We start from the raw sequence: 16,183 nt of genomic DNA on the forward strand, positions 1-16,183 counted from the left end.
CATCTACGTTCCAATCCCTGTCTGCCTCGGCCCTTGTTTGAGCCATTTCTGATAAGCCTTCTTTTTACGTTTACAGGCTGCTCTCACTTCATCATTCCACCAAGATGTTCGCCTTTTCCCATCTTTACACACAGTTGTTCCTAGGCATTCCCTTGCTGTTTCTACTACAGCATCCCTGTATGCCACCCATTCACTTTCTATATCCTGAACCTGCTTATTGTCTACTGTTCGAAACTTCTCACTAGTTATATCCATGTACTTCTGTCTAATTTCCTCGTCCTGGAGATTTTCTACCCTTATTCGTTTCCAGACAGATTTCACTACAGATCAGATAGTGGTCTGTATCATCGAAAAATCCCCAAAAAACTCTTACATTCCTAACAGATTTCCTGAATTCAAAGTCTGTTAAGATATAGTCTATTATGGATCCGGTACCCCTAGCCTCCCATGTGTAGCGGTGAATAGCCTTATGCTTGAAGAATGTATTCGTAACGGCTAAACCCATACTAGCACAGAAGTCCATCAAACGCTTCCCATTCCCATTAGCTTCCATATCTTCCCCACTTTTACCAATCACCCTTTCGTATCCTTCAGTTCTATTCCCAACTCTCGCATTGAAATTGCCCATTAGCACTATTCTATCCTTGCTGTTGACCCTGACCACGATGTCACTCAATGCTTCATAAAACTTGTCAGCTTCATCCTCATCTGCACCCTCACATGGTGAATACACGGACACAGTTCTTGTCTTAATTCCTCCCACTGACAAATCTACCCACATCATTTGCTCATTTACGTGCCTAACAGAAACTATGTTGCGTGCAATGGTATTCCTGATAAAGAGCCCTACCCCAGACTCTGCCCTTCCCTTTCTAACACTCGTCAAGTACACCTTATAATCTCCTATCTCTTCCTCATTATCTCCCCTTACCCGAATATCACTTACTCCTAGCACATCCAGATGCATCCTCTTTGCTGACTCAGCCAGTTCTACCTTCTTTCTTCCATAAGCCCCATTAATATTGATAGCTCCCCATCGAATTCCATTTTGTTCGCTAAGTTGTTTCCAAGGAGTCCCTCGCCTGTCAAATGGGACTGGGACTCCATTACTCCCATAGGTCCAAGGCTTGCTTAAAGTGTTCTGAGCTCGGTAAATTCATGAAGCAGGATGCTGCCCTACTTGCACATAGTCCAAGTGAGGATCTCTCCTCTAACGGGTTATTGACCACCGGTGAATTGTATAGTCCTAGCCGCCTGAGCACAAGGAGGGCCAGGACTCAGAATATGTCCGAGTTGCCCACTCCCATTCCATAGCAACTGGTATCCCGACTTTCAGGATCACTTACTAGGCCACTCAGCCGTTGCCCATGGTTCACGAACTAGGGCGTGACTACAGTAACCCACAAATATGAACCATTAGTAAGATCCAAGCAGTAAAAATGAAATATGTATGAACATCGGTTAAAATGACAAGAAGAGATAGAATCCCAAATATTAAAATCAGAGAAGAGCTAAATATAGAACCATTAGTACAGAACATAGAAGCTTCCATGGACCAGGCAACAGCGTGTCGGCCTCTCACTGCTGGGTTCCGTATTTAAATCCCGGTCACTCCATGTGAGATTTGTGCTGGACAAAGCGGAGGTGAGACAGGTTTTTCTCCGGGTTCTCCAGTTTTCCGTGTCTTTCATTCCAGCAACACTCTCCAGTATCATTTCATTTCATCTGTTAGTCATTAATCATTGCCCCAGAGGAGTGCAACGGGCCTCGGCAGCCAGCACAATTCCTATCCTTGCTGCAAGTTGGGGGCTCCATTCATTCCATCCCTGACCCAGTCAATGACTGGTAAACAGGTTGTAGGTTTTCATTCAGTACAGAACATACAGAAAGCAAGACTGAGATGTATAAGAATGGGAAAGGAACGGGTAGCAAGAAGTGAATTGGAAAGAGAAGTTAAGGTAAAGAGACCAACCGAGGGGAAGGTGGATGGATCAGATTTGGATGGACAATAGAGAAGCTGGATTGGATGTGGCGGAAGTAATGGAGCAGGAAAAGTGGAAGGACAGAGAGGAGTGGAGGAGGCTTGTTAACCACATCCGGGCGACTGGAGTGGGAAATGGATGATGATGATGATGATGATCTCTGTCTTTTCTTTTTACGTGTAGAACTTGCTGGGACGAATTAAACAACACCCCACATGAAGTGCTGTCATGCTGGGTTCCAGAGCTACACTAATTCTTAGGCTTCTTGGCAATTTTAGTACCTTAACCCATTAGCATATTGATTTTCTAGCCCTTCGCATGCCCACAATTAGTATTTAGTTTACATAAAACACTGTTCATGAGAACTTTAATTTACAGTTTTCTTATGCAAATTTTAATTTGGAAAAAATGAAAATTCACACCCTGTTTCCAGTCATTCGACCAGGTCAGGAATGGAATAAATGAAGCCTCCATCTAGCCACAAGGATAGGAATTGTGTTGGCTGCAGTAGCCTGTCGCACTCCTCTGGGTCAATGATTAATTACTGACAGATTAAAAAAAAAGTAAACTCGTGTCCTCATCCTGAGGTGGTGCAGCTCTCTTCAGACACACCCCCAATGGATCAACCAAATACCAGCCCTACTGCTAGTACTGGGAATCGAACCCAGGCTCCCGCGGATAGCAGCTAATAACACTAAATGTTACGTTCCGGAAGAGGACATGACCGACAGATGAAACAATACTGAAGAGTCTTGCTAGAATGAAAGAGGACAGGTAAAATAGGAGTACTCAAAGGAAAACCTCTGCTTTGTCCAGCGTGAATCTCACATGGAGTGACCGGGATTTGAACAAAGGATCCTAGTGGTGATAGGCCGGTGCGCTGCCACTTGAGCCTCAGAGGCATGCTAACTTCAGTTTACAAAATGAAAAATAATAAATCTTATTTGGATATTTCGGCATTTCAGTAGTTTTTATTTTTCATCTCTTTAGCGCTTCTAGCACCCGGCACTTAAACATTAAAGACTTCTCTATCACCATCACAATTTTCTGATTCACCGTCACTTTTCTCGGATCCGCCACTGTTACTATCACCACTGACACTAATAATTCTTCAAAATCTGAAGTGTCTGACTCATTTTTATCATCACTTCTGTTCAGAATATCCAATATATTGCCGCTAGCTGAAAACTGCCTTCTACGTGCCATGCTCCTCATTTACTCACCTTGGATAGGGATAGACACAATGGAGAGTAACTTTTCAAGATTGATTATAATGCTAATTGTTCAAGATGACATGCAAATACCCTTGTGAGAAAGAGCGACTCTTCCTCTTTCTGACGGTATATAACGTGTTAGTTCCATCTCTTTATGAACATCTGAAATACGCGCTCAAAGCTGCTCGTGCTCAGCTCCACGGCTGCAAGCTGTCAAGCTGAGTTACGTCGCGCAAACAATCGCATGGCCAGGAGCTGTCAGTGTATGCCAATGAGTTAAGATAATAGTGCTTTTGCATCACCCATATGTCACACCGAGATAATTTTCTTGCTGCTGGATGCATTGGTCCTTCTTTACGAGATATTGAACACTCATCACGTATATTGTCTGGAAATTATATCAGTTGTAAAACTTACCTTTTTTTAATGCTTGTCAGCCCAAGTATGGTTCCAAAACTATACACACATTTTACTTCACTAAAAGAGTGAATTTATTCTGTGTCAAACCATTTGTATCGTTGCATAGATTTTCTTTCTTGTTGTCAATATCATCAATAATTTGTGGATTTTTCAATATATTGAATATATGAGCAGATATTCTTTCAGCAAAAAATAGCCTGGGAAGAGCATCATCTTGGATAAAATAGATTTTTTTTTTTTTTTTTTTTTGCTACTTGCTGTACGTCGCACCGACACAGATAGGTCTTAATGGCGACGATGGGACAGAAAAGGGCTAGGAGTGGGAAGGAAGCGGCCATGGCCTTAATTAAGGTACAGCCCCAGCATTTGCCTGGTGTGAAAATGGGAAACCACAGAAAACCATTTTCAGGGCTGCCGACAGTGGGGTTCGAACCTACTTTCTCCCGAATACTGGATACTGGCCGCACTTAAGCGACTGCAGCTGTTGAGCTCGGTGATAAAATAGATTACAAAATAATATATTTATTGGTATATTATAGCGAAGGAGGGTCAGATTAAAATAGAAATAATGCATGAAAATTATTACATGCCCTGAATTAGGGGCTCGTGATGAGGATGATTATAAAATTATTTATCACAAGGATCTGAAAAGATCACTAATGGTAGCTGAGGAGTGAGAGTGCTTGTGTTCTTTATCAACAGTATGTAAATAAATCTTGGAAATACTCTACTGGCATTTTGGTTTTCAGGTATCTATATTACATGTGCCATATTCTACAAGAGATACCCATGGAACCTCACTTCAAGCCAATAACACTGGTATCAATCACTCTTCAGCCTATTCCCCTATTCACGAAAGTCCGGTAAGTTTGTACAGTGTAGTTTATTGTGCGAGGTCTTGAAATAAAATTTTCTGATGTTCTTCTTGACATCTGTTTATATATTTTACAGAGATGGTTGCCGTCCATATGTGGAGGTGTACCAAGGTGATGATAAAGTGCTGTCCACATTACAAGAGTATGAGCGGATGAGGCTGTTCAACATTACTGAGTCAAAGGTAAGGCTTGTAAGGTCTTAATTCCCCATATATTTTAATTGTTGTTTGTTTTGCGATTTGTTTTATGATGCACCTACTCAAACAGGTCCTGCAGCATTGATGGGGTAGAACAGGGTTAGGGACTGAGAAGTAATCTTCTTTGTACGATATCCTCATTGGTTATCTGCCGTCATCAGGGCTGTCTGATTCTTGTTCTCAGCAAGTTGGAAAAGACTGTGGGTACAGAGTCCATACCATTCTCGTAGATTCTGTAGCTAAGATGTTCTCTCGCTTCCCCTACTTCTCCTTTCTTCAGTTTTATCTCGTAAGATAAGCTGAAGGAGTCTATACTTACCATTTTGAATAATATGGCCAAAGTACTAAAGTTTCTTCTTTTTGATGATTTGCATGACATCTAGCTCTTTGTTAAGATGTTAGAGTAATTAATTGCTACGTATTCTATCAACCTTTGATATTCTGAGCAGATGTTGGTAGCACCCCATCTCAAAGGATCAAAAGATTTTTTTGGTGGTACTCTCCATTAGGGTCCAAGTAAACCAGTTTACATAACACTGAGGTGAACAGAAACGAAGATTAATATTAAAGTCCCTATTACAGAGGAGTATGCTTATTCTCCTGAAAGCAGTTTTTGACTTGTCTACTGCCATTTTATCATTTTAATAGTACATAGTTATTGGCATACTTTTCAAGTTTTTAAGAGTATATTTACATGCATATTTCTTAGTCTTTTAGGGCATGAACTTCCGGGCCTTGGTCATAAGGTTGATCACACCCACCTTCATGATGTTGGCCGCTGGTTGCCCATTTCTCCTAGTTCCCCTAACACCCAAGGAACAGTGTGTTACTTGCAGGGTATGCCCTAACCTTTTCCGAGGCACATTTAGCAGTACCATATTCATAATTGGGCTATTATTATGGTGGGGTCACCACTCCTAGAGGCATTTTATACCTACTGCGAGGTGTATCTGTAGGCCACTCCTCAGGAGTGCAGACTCCTTTTGCAACCGCTCCACTGAAGTTCAGACATTGCCATCTGCTGATGGGACTAGGGCCCTCTTCCGCCATCTAAACTGTTGACCATGTTCTCCTTTCTGGTGAATTTGAGCCATTTCTTACACAAAAGCTTCACCTTGCATCCAAAGGGAGGACTCCTCCATTCCTAGCCATTTGTCCCCCACTTTGTGTGTCAAGTTTGGCTGGCTGAGGGTCAAGCAGCCATTACCAGTCACAGGTGGTACTGTCTGCTGTCACTTATGGTAGCAGGCTGATCCTGACCAGGCCAATAAGATGATATACAAGCGAAAATTTTAAGAATGAGTGCTTTTGCATGTTTTTCGTCTATGTGGTTTTTGGTTATGTTTAGATGATAGGAACTTCAAGAATGTCTTTAAAAAAGCTCTTTTTAGTGGTAGGTTTTGGTATTAATGTCCTATGATTGTTTTTATTTTCATAATTTGTTTTTAAGGCATAAAAAAGCCCAACAGGGCCAAAACATATGACTTTATTGTCTTAGTTCTAAAGATTATTTAAGATATGCTGTGTATTGACTGAGGTGGAACCTTTTGATTTAATATTTTGTTGCAATGTCCAGTGAATACAGAACAACCCAAACATAAGATTCTTAATATGCAGTTCGAGTTCAAATCCTCTGTCTCCCAAATGCATGCTAATACCTACATGCTTCTAACCCTGTAGACAAATCTTTTGTGCAAAACATTTTAACCCCAAATGAAGTCAAATTTAATTTTTTAATTTAGAGAATAACTCCTTTAAATTACACTACTCTCAGATTCCCTTGTCACTTTTGATGTGGTTTACGTTACTTCCTGTTGTGTGATGGCAGATATCTTGTTGAGAAATGTGAGTAGTCTTACGTATAGAGCATGGAAGGCCATTGGAAAGGATTATACATACAGGGTGTTTACAAATGAATATCGGAGTTTTAACACCTTATAATATTGAATACGTTAAACTTACAGTTATACATTATATGTCAAATGAAAGAGCAACTCAAACAGTTTTGTTTGTTGGCACCAGTGCGCGTGTACATGCAATGGTTTCGCCACAATCCGCTAGACAGCGGTAGTAGTACGTCGTTATGCCAGTGAGGTTGCGCACCATCTTGATGGAAAATGAAGTTCTCTGGCTCATTTTCTTCCAACTGAGGGAAGAGCCATTGCTGTAGTGTATCGCGATAAGAAGTACCAGTTACAGTACGTTCACCATAAAAGAAAGGCCCATAAACCTTTCGCCGGGATACGGCACAAAAAACATTCACTTTAGGGGAATCTCGTTGCATTTGTACCAACTCGTGAGGATTTTCTGAGCCCCAGATGCGCACATTATGAGTGTTTACATGTCCACTAAGGTGAAAGACCGATTCATCACTGAAAACAACACGATTCATAAACTCATAATCATGTAACAACATGTTGTTTGCGAAGTTGGCACGTAATCTGTGGTCTGCCGGCTTTAGAGCCTGTAATAACTGTTAACTGTAAGGACGTAGCTGTAAGCGTTTTCTTACAACTTCCCAAACGGTCGACGCAGGAAGTTGTAATTCACGATTAGCCTTCCAGACTGATTTCTTTGAGCTACGAGTGAATGACTCTCTCACTCGCTCGACAGTCTCTTCACTTAATCTTGGTCATCCCTTGCTCTTCCCTTTACAAAGGCAACCGGTGTCTTCAAACTTATGATAACATCTGCAAATGTTATTATCACTTGGAGGATCACAACCGAACTTAATGCGGAACGCACGTTGCACAGTAACTACAGATTCTGCCTTTTCAAACTGCAAAACACAAAAAGCTTTCTGTTCACTAGTTGCCATCTTTGCTATTACCGCTGTCTAGCGGATTGCGGCGAAACCATTGCACATGCATGCGCACTGGTGCCAACAAACAAAACTGTTTGAGTTGCTCTTTCATTTGACATATAATGTATAACTGTAAGTTTAACATATTCAATATTATAAGGCGTTAAAACTCCGATATTCATTTGTAAACACCCTGTATATTAATGTGTACATCTGTTCAGAATTCTTGAAATTGTCTTACTTTATTTATTCCTTATTTACCGTATACAGTGAAACCTCATTAGTGCGTTCCTCATTAACACATTTTCCCGCTTAGCACGTTGTAAATTCAAAGTCCCGATTCTCATTCTATCAAATCTATATAAGAATAAATCACTTATCACGTCAAGAATTTTCACTATTACGGCTTACTATGATCACACTTTTTTTCTAGCTCTGAAAATGTTATTTGTCATTCCTTGTGAAAAAAACAGGATTTCCAACTCAGATCGTAGCCGTCGCCACAGTTGCGTGATTACAGGAAAAGGCCTTGAATTCCTGAACTTCACAGAATATGTTGAACCTCTGGGGAGCAACCCGTTAGCCTGAGGAATGTTCAGTTTCGCTTGCCGGTTAGCAGTGAGATTGCTGGAAAACAGTGAGCCTGTTTGTGCTTGTATTTTGCATTCCATTCAGAAATTAGAAATTTATTTTGTGTTGAGTGGTACAGTGGATATTGGTTGCATGATATGGTAGCCTACATCTGGATTAGGAACATAATCGTGTGAAACTGACTAGCGTGGTGCATATTTGCCTGGTTATGGATATGGACAGTCGTGAAATCCCTTGCTAATGAACACACAATTAAAATCTGTCAGAAAGTGGACTGGCGTCCGCATTTTTCAGCACACAGAGGTTGCGAATATTGAACTCGCACTTTCGAGTTTCGTCTCGATCACTCGAGTTGGTCAAAGTATTGTCGACTTCAATGACGGCAAAACTTATTCCTTCTGGTTGCACATGGTCGATTGTAACCTCCAATTCATTGTGTAAGAATGTGACCAGAAAATAATGCTTAATAACCCACCACTCCAAAATAAAAGGCTTCTACTAACATTTGTTGTAGAAAGAGTGTGATCTGCAATAATACTTCCGATACTTTTATTGGCCCTGGTGCACATATTTTCATGTGTGTTGTCTGGCGTTTATTACACCTTTCAATGCATTTGTTATTTTATAAGCCCCAGTGGAAAAGGTTTTCATATTTGTTCTCTCATGTTTTAGCACACTATTTAATACTTGCCTCTCATCTTTTGAAATTGTAGATATAATTTTCACTGTACCCGTGGATACACAATGTAAAATTCCATGTGGGAAAAAAAATTGTATCTAGTGTTTCCATATCCCAGTTGGATGGTTTTTATTCGTAAATTCAGTAGTACATTTTCTCGCTTAACACATTCTTTTTCCTTGTCCCCTGCAGAAATGTCTTAACAAGGTTTTACTGTATATGCAAATAATCCACTACTTTTTCAAAATTTAGTGGCACAAATATGGGAGTGCTGGTATTACTTGCATCAAGATTAATCCAGTGTTCCTAACATGTAGAAATCTGGAAGTTGGTATTTTTTTCCCCACCCATTCTGTTGGCCACTCTGTTTCCACCACAAGCGAGAGGCATGTCACATATGCTGAGTGGCCAAAAGTCACGGGAAGGGGTGTCCCATTAGAAAATGTGCCGTGTATGACCCCTGAGCGTTGCAACTAGCTGTGGCGTTGCTGAGTCACAGACACCAGTGTTGTGAAGATGGCAACACATCGCGAGTTAACTGATTTTGAACGTGGGATGATCACCAGCGCACGGCACTTGGGTCATAGCATTGTGGAGATTAGATGTGAATTCAGGTTTCCAAACAGTGATAAATATAAGAAATGTATTTCTCTTCCACCTATACAATACAACTTAATATGTTAAACTTAATGTTAAAGTTAGAGTTAAATCCTCATTAAAATAAGAAGTGGTATATGTTTCACCCTTTCATATGGGACATCATCAGCCGTATCATTACCTCAAACCATATCAGGTACCTGGTAAAAATTGATCTAAAATCTACTACAAAATTGAATACATTAAAAAACTTCACTTAAAAAAGCAGTCATTATACGAGTAACTTGATTTAGGTACAAGTGAAAATTACAATGTTGATGGCCTTGAGCCATCTTCAATGTTGAATATGAAAGAAAGTTTTAAAATACTGTTACAAAATTATGAAAGTGAGTATAGAACAATACAAATGATTATATACAAACTAATAAGCTAATGAATTCCAACACTGTGCTATTTAAACAGCCTGGACAACTGTATCAAGTTCACTAAAGAGGACGAAGACCGTAATTCAATTATTTTATCGATATTACAATCACTAGAACTTCAGACAAATTTGTCTTTCAAATCTATTGTAAATCTTCTTTTACTCCCACAACCATAAAACAAAATTCTCTACACCCATAGTCACATACACAAGCTTCATTTTACAATTTAGTGTACAGAGCGCTGAAAATTCCTCTTTCGACCGCCAATCTAAAGAAGGAAATAAATCATAAATAAAATAATCAGTAAAGTGAAATTAAAACTAGCCACAAACCTCCCCCGAATAGAAACAAGCAAATCGAAATATGCAACCTTTCCCTATACCAATTCAGTCATACATCAGATTGCCAACCCTTAAAAAAAAACATGAAATTAAAATAGCCTTTAAGACTCAAAACTCAAATCAAAAGTTGTTTTTCAACCACAACACAATAAATTCTGACAACACATATTCAGGTTCCGGCATTTATAGACTTAAATGTGCTGAGTGCAATTGTTCTTATATCGGTCAAACCGGAAGAAGTTTTACAACCAGATATGCTGAACATTTCAATGCCCAGAAACATAATAAACACTCAGCAATGTGTAATCATATGAAGGATACAGGACAGAGTTTCACCACAATCGAACAAGATTTCCAAATTTAAAAAAGAATTGAAAAAGGTAGACTCATGACAGAGTTTGAGAATTTGTACATTTTCTTGAACCAGAAATAAAAAAAAATAAAAACCTAAATGATTCAATAGACAATAAAAGCCCTCTATATGATCAAATAATAATTTTGTTGAGTAAGTTAAATCTTCAAGACTAAAAATTTTCTTGAAGTTTTTAAGACTATCAATAAGCACTCCCACTATGCCGATAAACATATCGCCCCTCCCCCTCTCTGAATGTGCACAACTCCTCCCCCTGCGCCAACCGCAAACCCATAGCCCCACCTTCTCAGGTCCACTCTCCTCCTCCAAGATGACACACAATACAAGGAGTAGAATGTTAGTGACTGCCAGTATTTCAAAAACCTCTCGCACAACAACAGTCCAACAATATTAAAGGGAAGCAAAAACACCACTGACTCAAAGTTTGTGTGTAAATCATCCTTACTTTTCCTTTCATTTTTCAACCTAATTAATTATGGATTTCTCTTCCATTCAGAGCTTGTATACATTGGACAACTTAACATTAATAACTTATACCACAGTTTGACAGCCCCTTTCAACTAGTAAACTAACATCTAAACACTCTAACAACAGAAGCCACCATCAACATAGAATATTGTTCAACAGAAGAAGATAATCAGTGACACTTCACCAGTCCTCATTAAGTTGTCAATTAACTATTCAACATATGTTCTCGAGTAGAATTATGACATGAAAGCAAGGTCTTTCAGTGCTAGGCACACTATCAACACAGAATATGGCTCAACGGAAGAAGATGGTCTAATGACATTTCAACAGCCTCATTAATTTGTTCTCTAATAAATTGTTCAGCATAGGTGCTCAAGTAGAACTACAACATAAATATAACGTTTTTCTGGGTTAGTTACAAACTAAAAACAATTAGAACTTATTCGCTACTTTTGAACAAGACTAAATCAAGAACACATGCCAAGGTCAAATATGATGAAAAACGGCACAGTGTTGGAATGCATTTCCTTATTTGTTTGTATATAATCATTTGTATTCTATAATCACTTTCATCATTTTGTAACGGGGTCATCATTGCTTTACGTCCGTAGGTATAACCTTAAAGTGCCCTACACGTGTCCCCCGGGTGGTGCTAAGTAAGCAACATCATCAGCTGCTGGACTAAAGAAATTTTCTTGCGGATATCCCAGCCAATAGAGGATACATGATCATGAGTACAAACAGTTCTTCTCAGAACCAAACAATAACAAAGGACCTAGGACATTCACTGACAATACTACAAGTAAATGTTGAAGGCATAGGCAAGGCAGTGAGCGATATACTTACAAGAGTGCTGAATGACAACCAAGTGGATGTAGTACTCCTACAAGAAACTCACTGTGAAGACCAAAGCCAACTCCTGTCCAAATGTAAGTTGCCGAGGTACAGTCTTGTCACAGCAGCTTTCCATGAGAGCTACAGAACAGCAACTTACGCTAAGAACAACATCGAGCAGGTAGAGGCTTTAAGTACAAGCTTGATCTATAACAGAATCTCAGCTACAGTACTTCAGCACATTCCAGTTGAACAGGCAGGATTCAGACCTAATAGGAGCTGTTGCGATCAGCTTCTGGCAGTAACCAGCCATATTGAGCAGGGCTTTCAAGAAAAAATGAAAATGGTTGCTGTGTTTGTGGATTTGTCATCAGCCTATGATACAGTCTGGCGAAAAGGGATGATCCTGAAGTTCCTGAAAATTATCCCTTGCAAGACCCTAGCTTCCTTGCTCTACAACATGCTATGCAATCGCCTAATTCAAGTACATCTTAATGGAAACAGAAGCAGATCCTACAGATTAAATGATAGATTGCCGCGGGGTTCTGTTCTTGCTCCACTTCTCTTCAATCTCTACACGGCTGATCTTCCATCTACTGCATGCCGAAAGTTTATATATGCTAACGACATAGCCCTAGCAGCACAGTCCACAGACTTTGAGACCACTGAAGCCATTTTCACAAAATATCTCATAAAAATGGATAGATACTTCAACACCTGGTGATTGAAACCCAATGTAAACAAAACAGAGAATAGTATACCTTCCATCTAGACAACAGGAGAGCCCATTACATTCCACAAGTTCAATTCAGAGGTCAACAGCTGAAATACTCTGCTCATACAAAATACTTGGGTATTGTGCTGGATCACTCTTTGACATATAAAGAACACCTCTGCAGAACAGCAGCAAAGGTTAAAACACGTTACTACATCCTTCACAAACTCATTGGCACTAATTGGGGGGGTAAATGCTAATGTCCTCCGAACAACAGCTCTTGCCCTAGTGTACCCAGTTGCAGAATATTGCAGCCCTGTATGGATCAACCGCGCTCACACAAGACAAGTTGATGTCCACTTGAATGATACCATGACGACAGTGTCTGGCACACTAAAATCCACACTACATAAATGGCTGCCAGTATTAACGAACATCCATCCTCTTCACCTTTGAAAGCTAACTGCTCTGAAGAAGGAATGGCTAAAGTGTACTGCAAATACACTCTTGCCGATTCATCAGGATTGCAACTCTCAGAAGCATGGAAGATTAAAATCTCGACATCCATCGTGGCAACTAGGAAAGAGGCTGGTTGAATTACAGTACAACATGAATAATGCTTTTAAGGAAGAGTGGGCTGCTTCAAACCCTGACCAGTTAGGGTTGATATCTGACCCTTGTAGGAAACTTGCTGGGTTCAACTTGCCAAGAAGAATCTGAGCTTCGTTGAACTGGGTGAGGACCAGTCTTGGAAGATGCAACTTCTGGCTCCACAAGTGGGGAAATATTTCTAGCCCTCATTGCGACTGCAGTGGCATGGCTCAGACAGTCCACCATTTGTAATGATGTTCACACTTTGGAGCTTCCAGGGAGGATACCACGAACTTCATGCGGCAAGTGAAGAGGCAGTGAATTGGCTAAATTCTCTGGACATTAAATTATAAGTTAATTTCCATCAATTGATCCTTTGTCCGATTGTTGTTCTGTCTACTTTAAGTGTATATAGTTTCTCTGTACCCTCTATACGCCATACGAAATAAAATAAAATAAAATAATTTTGTAACAATATTTTTAAACTTTCATTCATATTGGCAACATTGACCATTGCTCAAGGCCATCAGTATTGTAATTTTCACTTGTACCTAAATTAAGTTAATATAATGACAGCTCTTCTACATGAAGTTTTTTAATGCATTCAGTTTTGTAGTAGATTTTAGATCAATTTTAACCAGGTACCTGATATGGTTTAGATAGATAGATAATGCCTTTATTGGTGGCGAAGTTAGGGCTCAAGACCCTCTCTTACACTTAACCACTAGATGAGTATACATTTACCTATCTTATAATTTGGAATACAAATAAAACAAATAATATTAATAGCAATAATAATATTAATAATGAAAGAATCCTTAATTTTAAAATACAGAAAATAACGTACAATTAAATGATGTAACTACAGTAATCCATCCATTCATTCATCTCATTCATTCCTTCATTCACTCAGCAATTATCCAGCAAGTCAGCGAGATCTATCCAGCAAATGCTCGCGGCAAGCCACTTTAAACTTGTGATGAGGAGGATTGTCTATAATGTGCGCAGGTAGCAAATTCCATGACCTAGACACAAAGATTATGAAGGAGCGGTCGTACACAGCAGTGCGGTTTACAGGTATGGCAAGAGAGGAGCCAGATCTTGTATTGTGTTCATGATAGGACGAGAGGTAAGAAAAAGATGAAGACAGATAGTTGGGAGTATTAGTGGAAAGTACTTTGTGCAGAAGTGATAGTATGTGAATTTCACGGCGCTAGTGCACTCGAAGCCACGACAGCTCCTTATAATGTGATATATGAGCATCATATCGCAGATTAAAGATATATCTTACGCAGCTGTTCAGGCTCTGGTCCAGTTTCTTGTTACTGTCACTGGTTATTTCAGTCAACACAGTGTCACAGTAGTCAGATATAGGTAGTATAAGCGAATTATTTGTACTTTAAGTCGAACAGAGAGTACATTAGCGAACTGTTTCAGGGGATATAAGCATTTATGTACTTCGTTACATGTGCTTATCGCCTGTTGAGTCCAATTTAGGGTCTGTCATAAAAATTCCTTAGTCACTGAAGTAGAGTAGGGTATGATTTTATTGTTTAAAATTATTGAGGAGATGTTCTATTGCTTGAGGGAATGTAGGTTTTTACTGGTACCGATAATAATAACTTGAGTCTTATTTGGGTTCATTAATAAACTGTTTTTATTTGCATAGTCAATAAGATGTTGAAGGTCGGAATTTATTTTAGTAATTGCAGAATCAATATCACTCTGTTTTGAATGATAGTAAATCTGTACATCATCTGCGTACACTTGCAATTTGCAGAATTTAAGAGCTCTTGATATATCGTGCAATTTGCAGAATTTAAGAGCTTTTGATATATCATTAATTTGGATGATAAATAGCAGTGGTCCGAGAACCAACCCCTGAGGGCCACCAAGGGTCTTACTTTGCCATCCTGAACTCAGATTTCTAACTGTCACATGTTGCCGGCGATTTTCAAGGTAAGATGAAAAGAAACGAAGTGATAAACTATTAAAACTTAGCTCTCGAAGTTTCTGCAGTAGCAACTGAGGATTTACAGTGTCGAAGGCACTACTGAGATCTAATAATGTTAGTACAGTCACGTCCCATTGGTCCGTTGCACGTCTGATATCATCTGTCACTCGTAGTAAAACTGTCGCAGTGCTATGTCCTTTCCTGAAGCCAGATTGAAAGGGATTAAGGAGGGAATGCTTGGTAAAGTATTCAGTAACTTGTGCATGAACTAGACGTTCAAGCACCTTGGATAAGGGTGGTAGGATGGATACTGGACGATACTCTGAAGGAGAATCTAACTTGGAGCTCTTCGGGATGGATCTAATTAGTGCGTCTTTCCAAACACGTGGGAAAACTCCGTTTGTCAGGCAGTAGTTAAATATATCAGTTAGTATTGGCTGAACAGCTCCTAAGATATCCTTACTAAGTGATATAAGAATGTCATCATTGCCTGTGACATTAGATGGAATAGAGTATATCACACCTTTAATTCGAGCTAACATTTCTAAAAGAGAATTGCTCATACACAGACTGCTGTTGTAACAAGGGTAGTGAATTTTTAGGGAAAGAGGTAGAGGCTATTCTTGGCCGTGCGAAATAATAATTTAAAACCTCTAGCGATATGCTTGGTACATGTGCTCTATGGCTTTACCTATACCTAACGTGCGTAATTTACTCCGTTTTTGTCTCAGGCTGTTATTGTTCACCAGTTTCTGAAAGTATTTATATTTAGAATTCCTAATTAACTGCTTGGTTCTGTTTCTCAGAATCCTGTATCGCTCGAAATCATCTGTGTCATGCGTGCATCTGTATTGTCTGTACAGTTTGTCATGACTGGCCATAGCAGATCTTTTCTCGGCTGTTAGCCACACGGAAGAATGGCAGATGATTCTTACCTGTTTCTTTTGTGCATGCTTGTCAAATATTTCCAGTACCAGTGAATTGAATTTGTTGACTTTAGAGTTAATGTCCTGAAAATTACATATACTATTCCAAGACAAGTTATATGCATCGTGGCGTAGTTTATTCCAGTCCATATGATGTCGTAAGTCTCGTATTGTAATGTAGCGTGCTTTGTACTTAAG

The 16,183-nt window shown here is 39.4% G+C and overlaps 1 protein-coding gene across 1 annotated transcript in view; it reads left to right on the forward strand.

The window, feature by feature from the left end:
• Nucleotides 1-16,183, forward strand: part of aux (cyclin-G-associated kinase) — a 487,932-nt gene that overhangs the window by 258,740 nt on the left and 213,009 nt on the right. Inside the window, exons 13-14 of the mRNA XM_067136097.2 lie at nt 4,366-4,479; nt 4,568-4,673. Coding sequence (XP_066992198.2) covers nt 4,366-4,479; nt 4,568-4,673 — 220 coding nt within the window. The remainder of the gene's footprint in view (nt 1-4,365; nt 4,480-4,567; nt 4,674-16,183) is intronic.

This window comes from Anabrus simplex, chromosome 1, assembly GCF_040414725.1.
Source record: "Anabrus simplex isolate iqAnaSimp1 chromosome 1, ASM4041472v1, whole genome shotgun sequence".
NCBI lineage: Eukaryota > Metazoa > Arthropoda > Insecta > Orthoptera > Tettigoniidae > Anabrus > Anabrus simplex.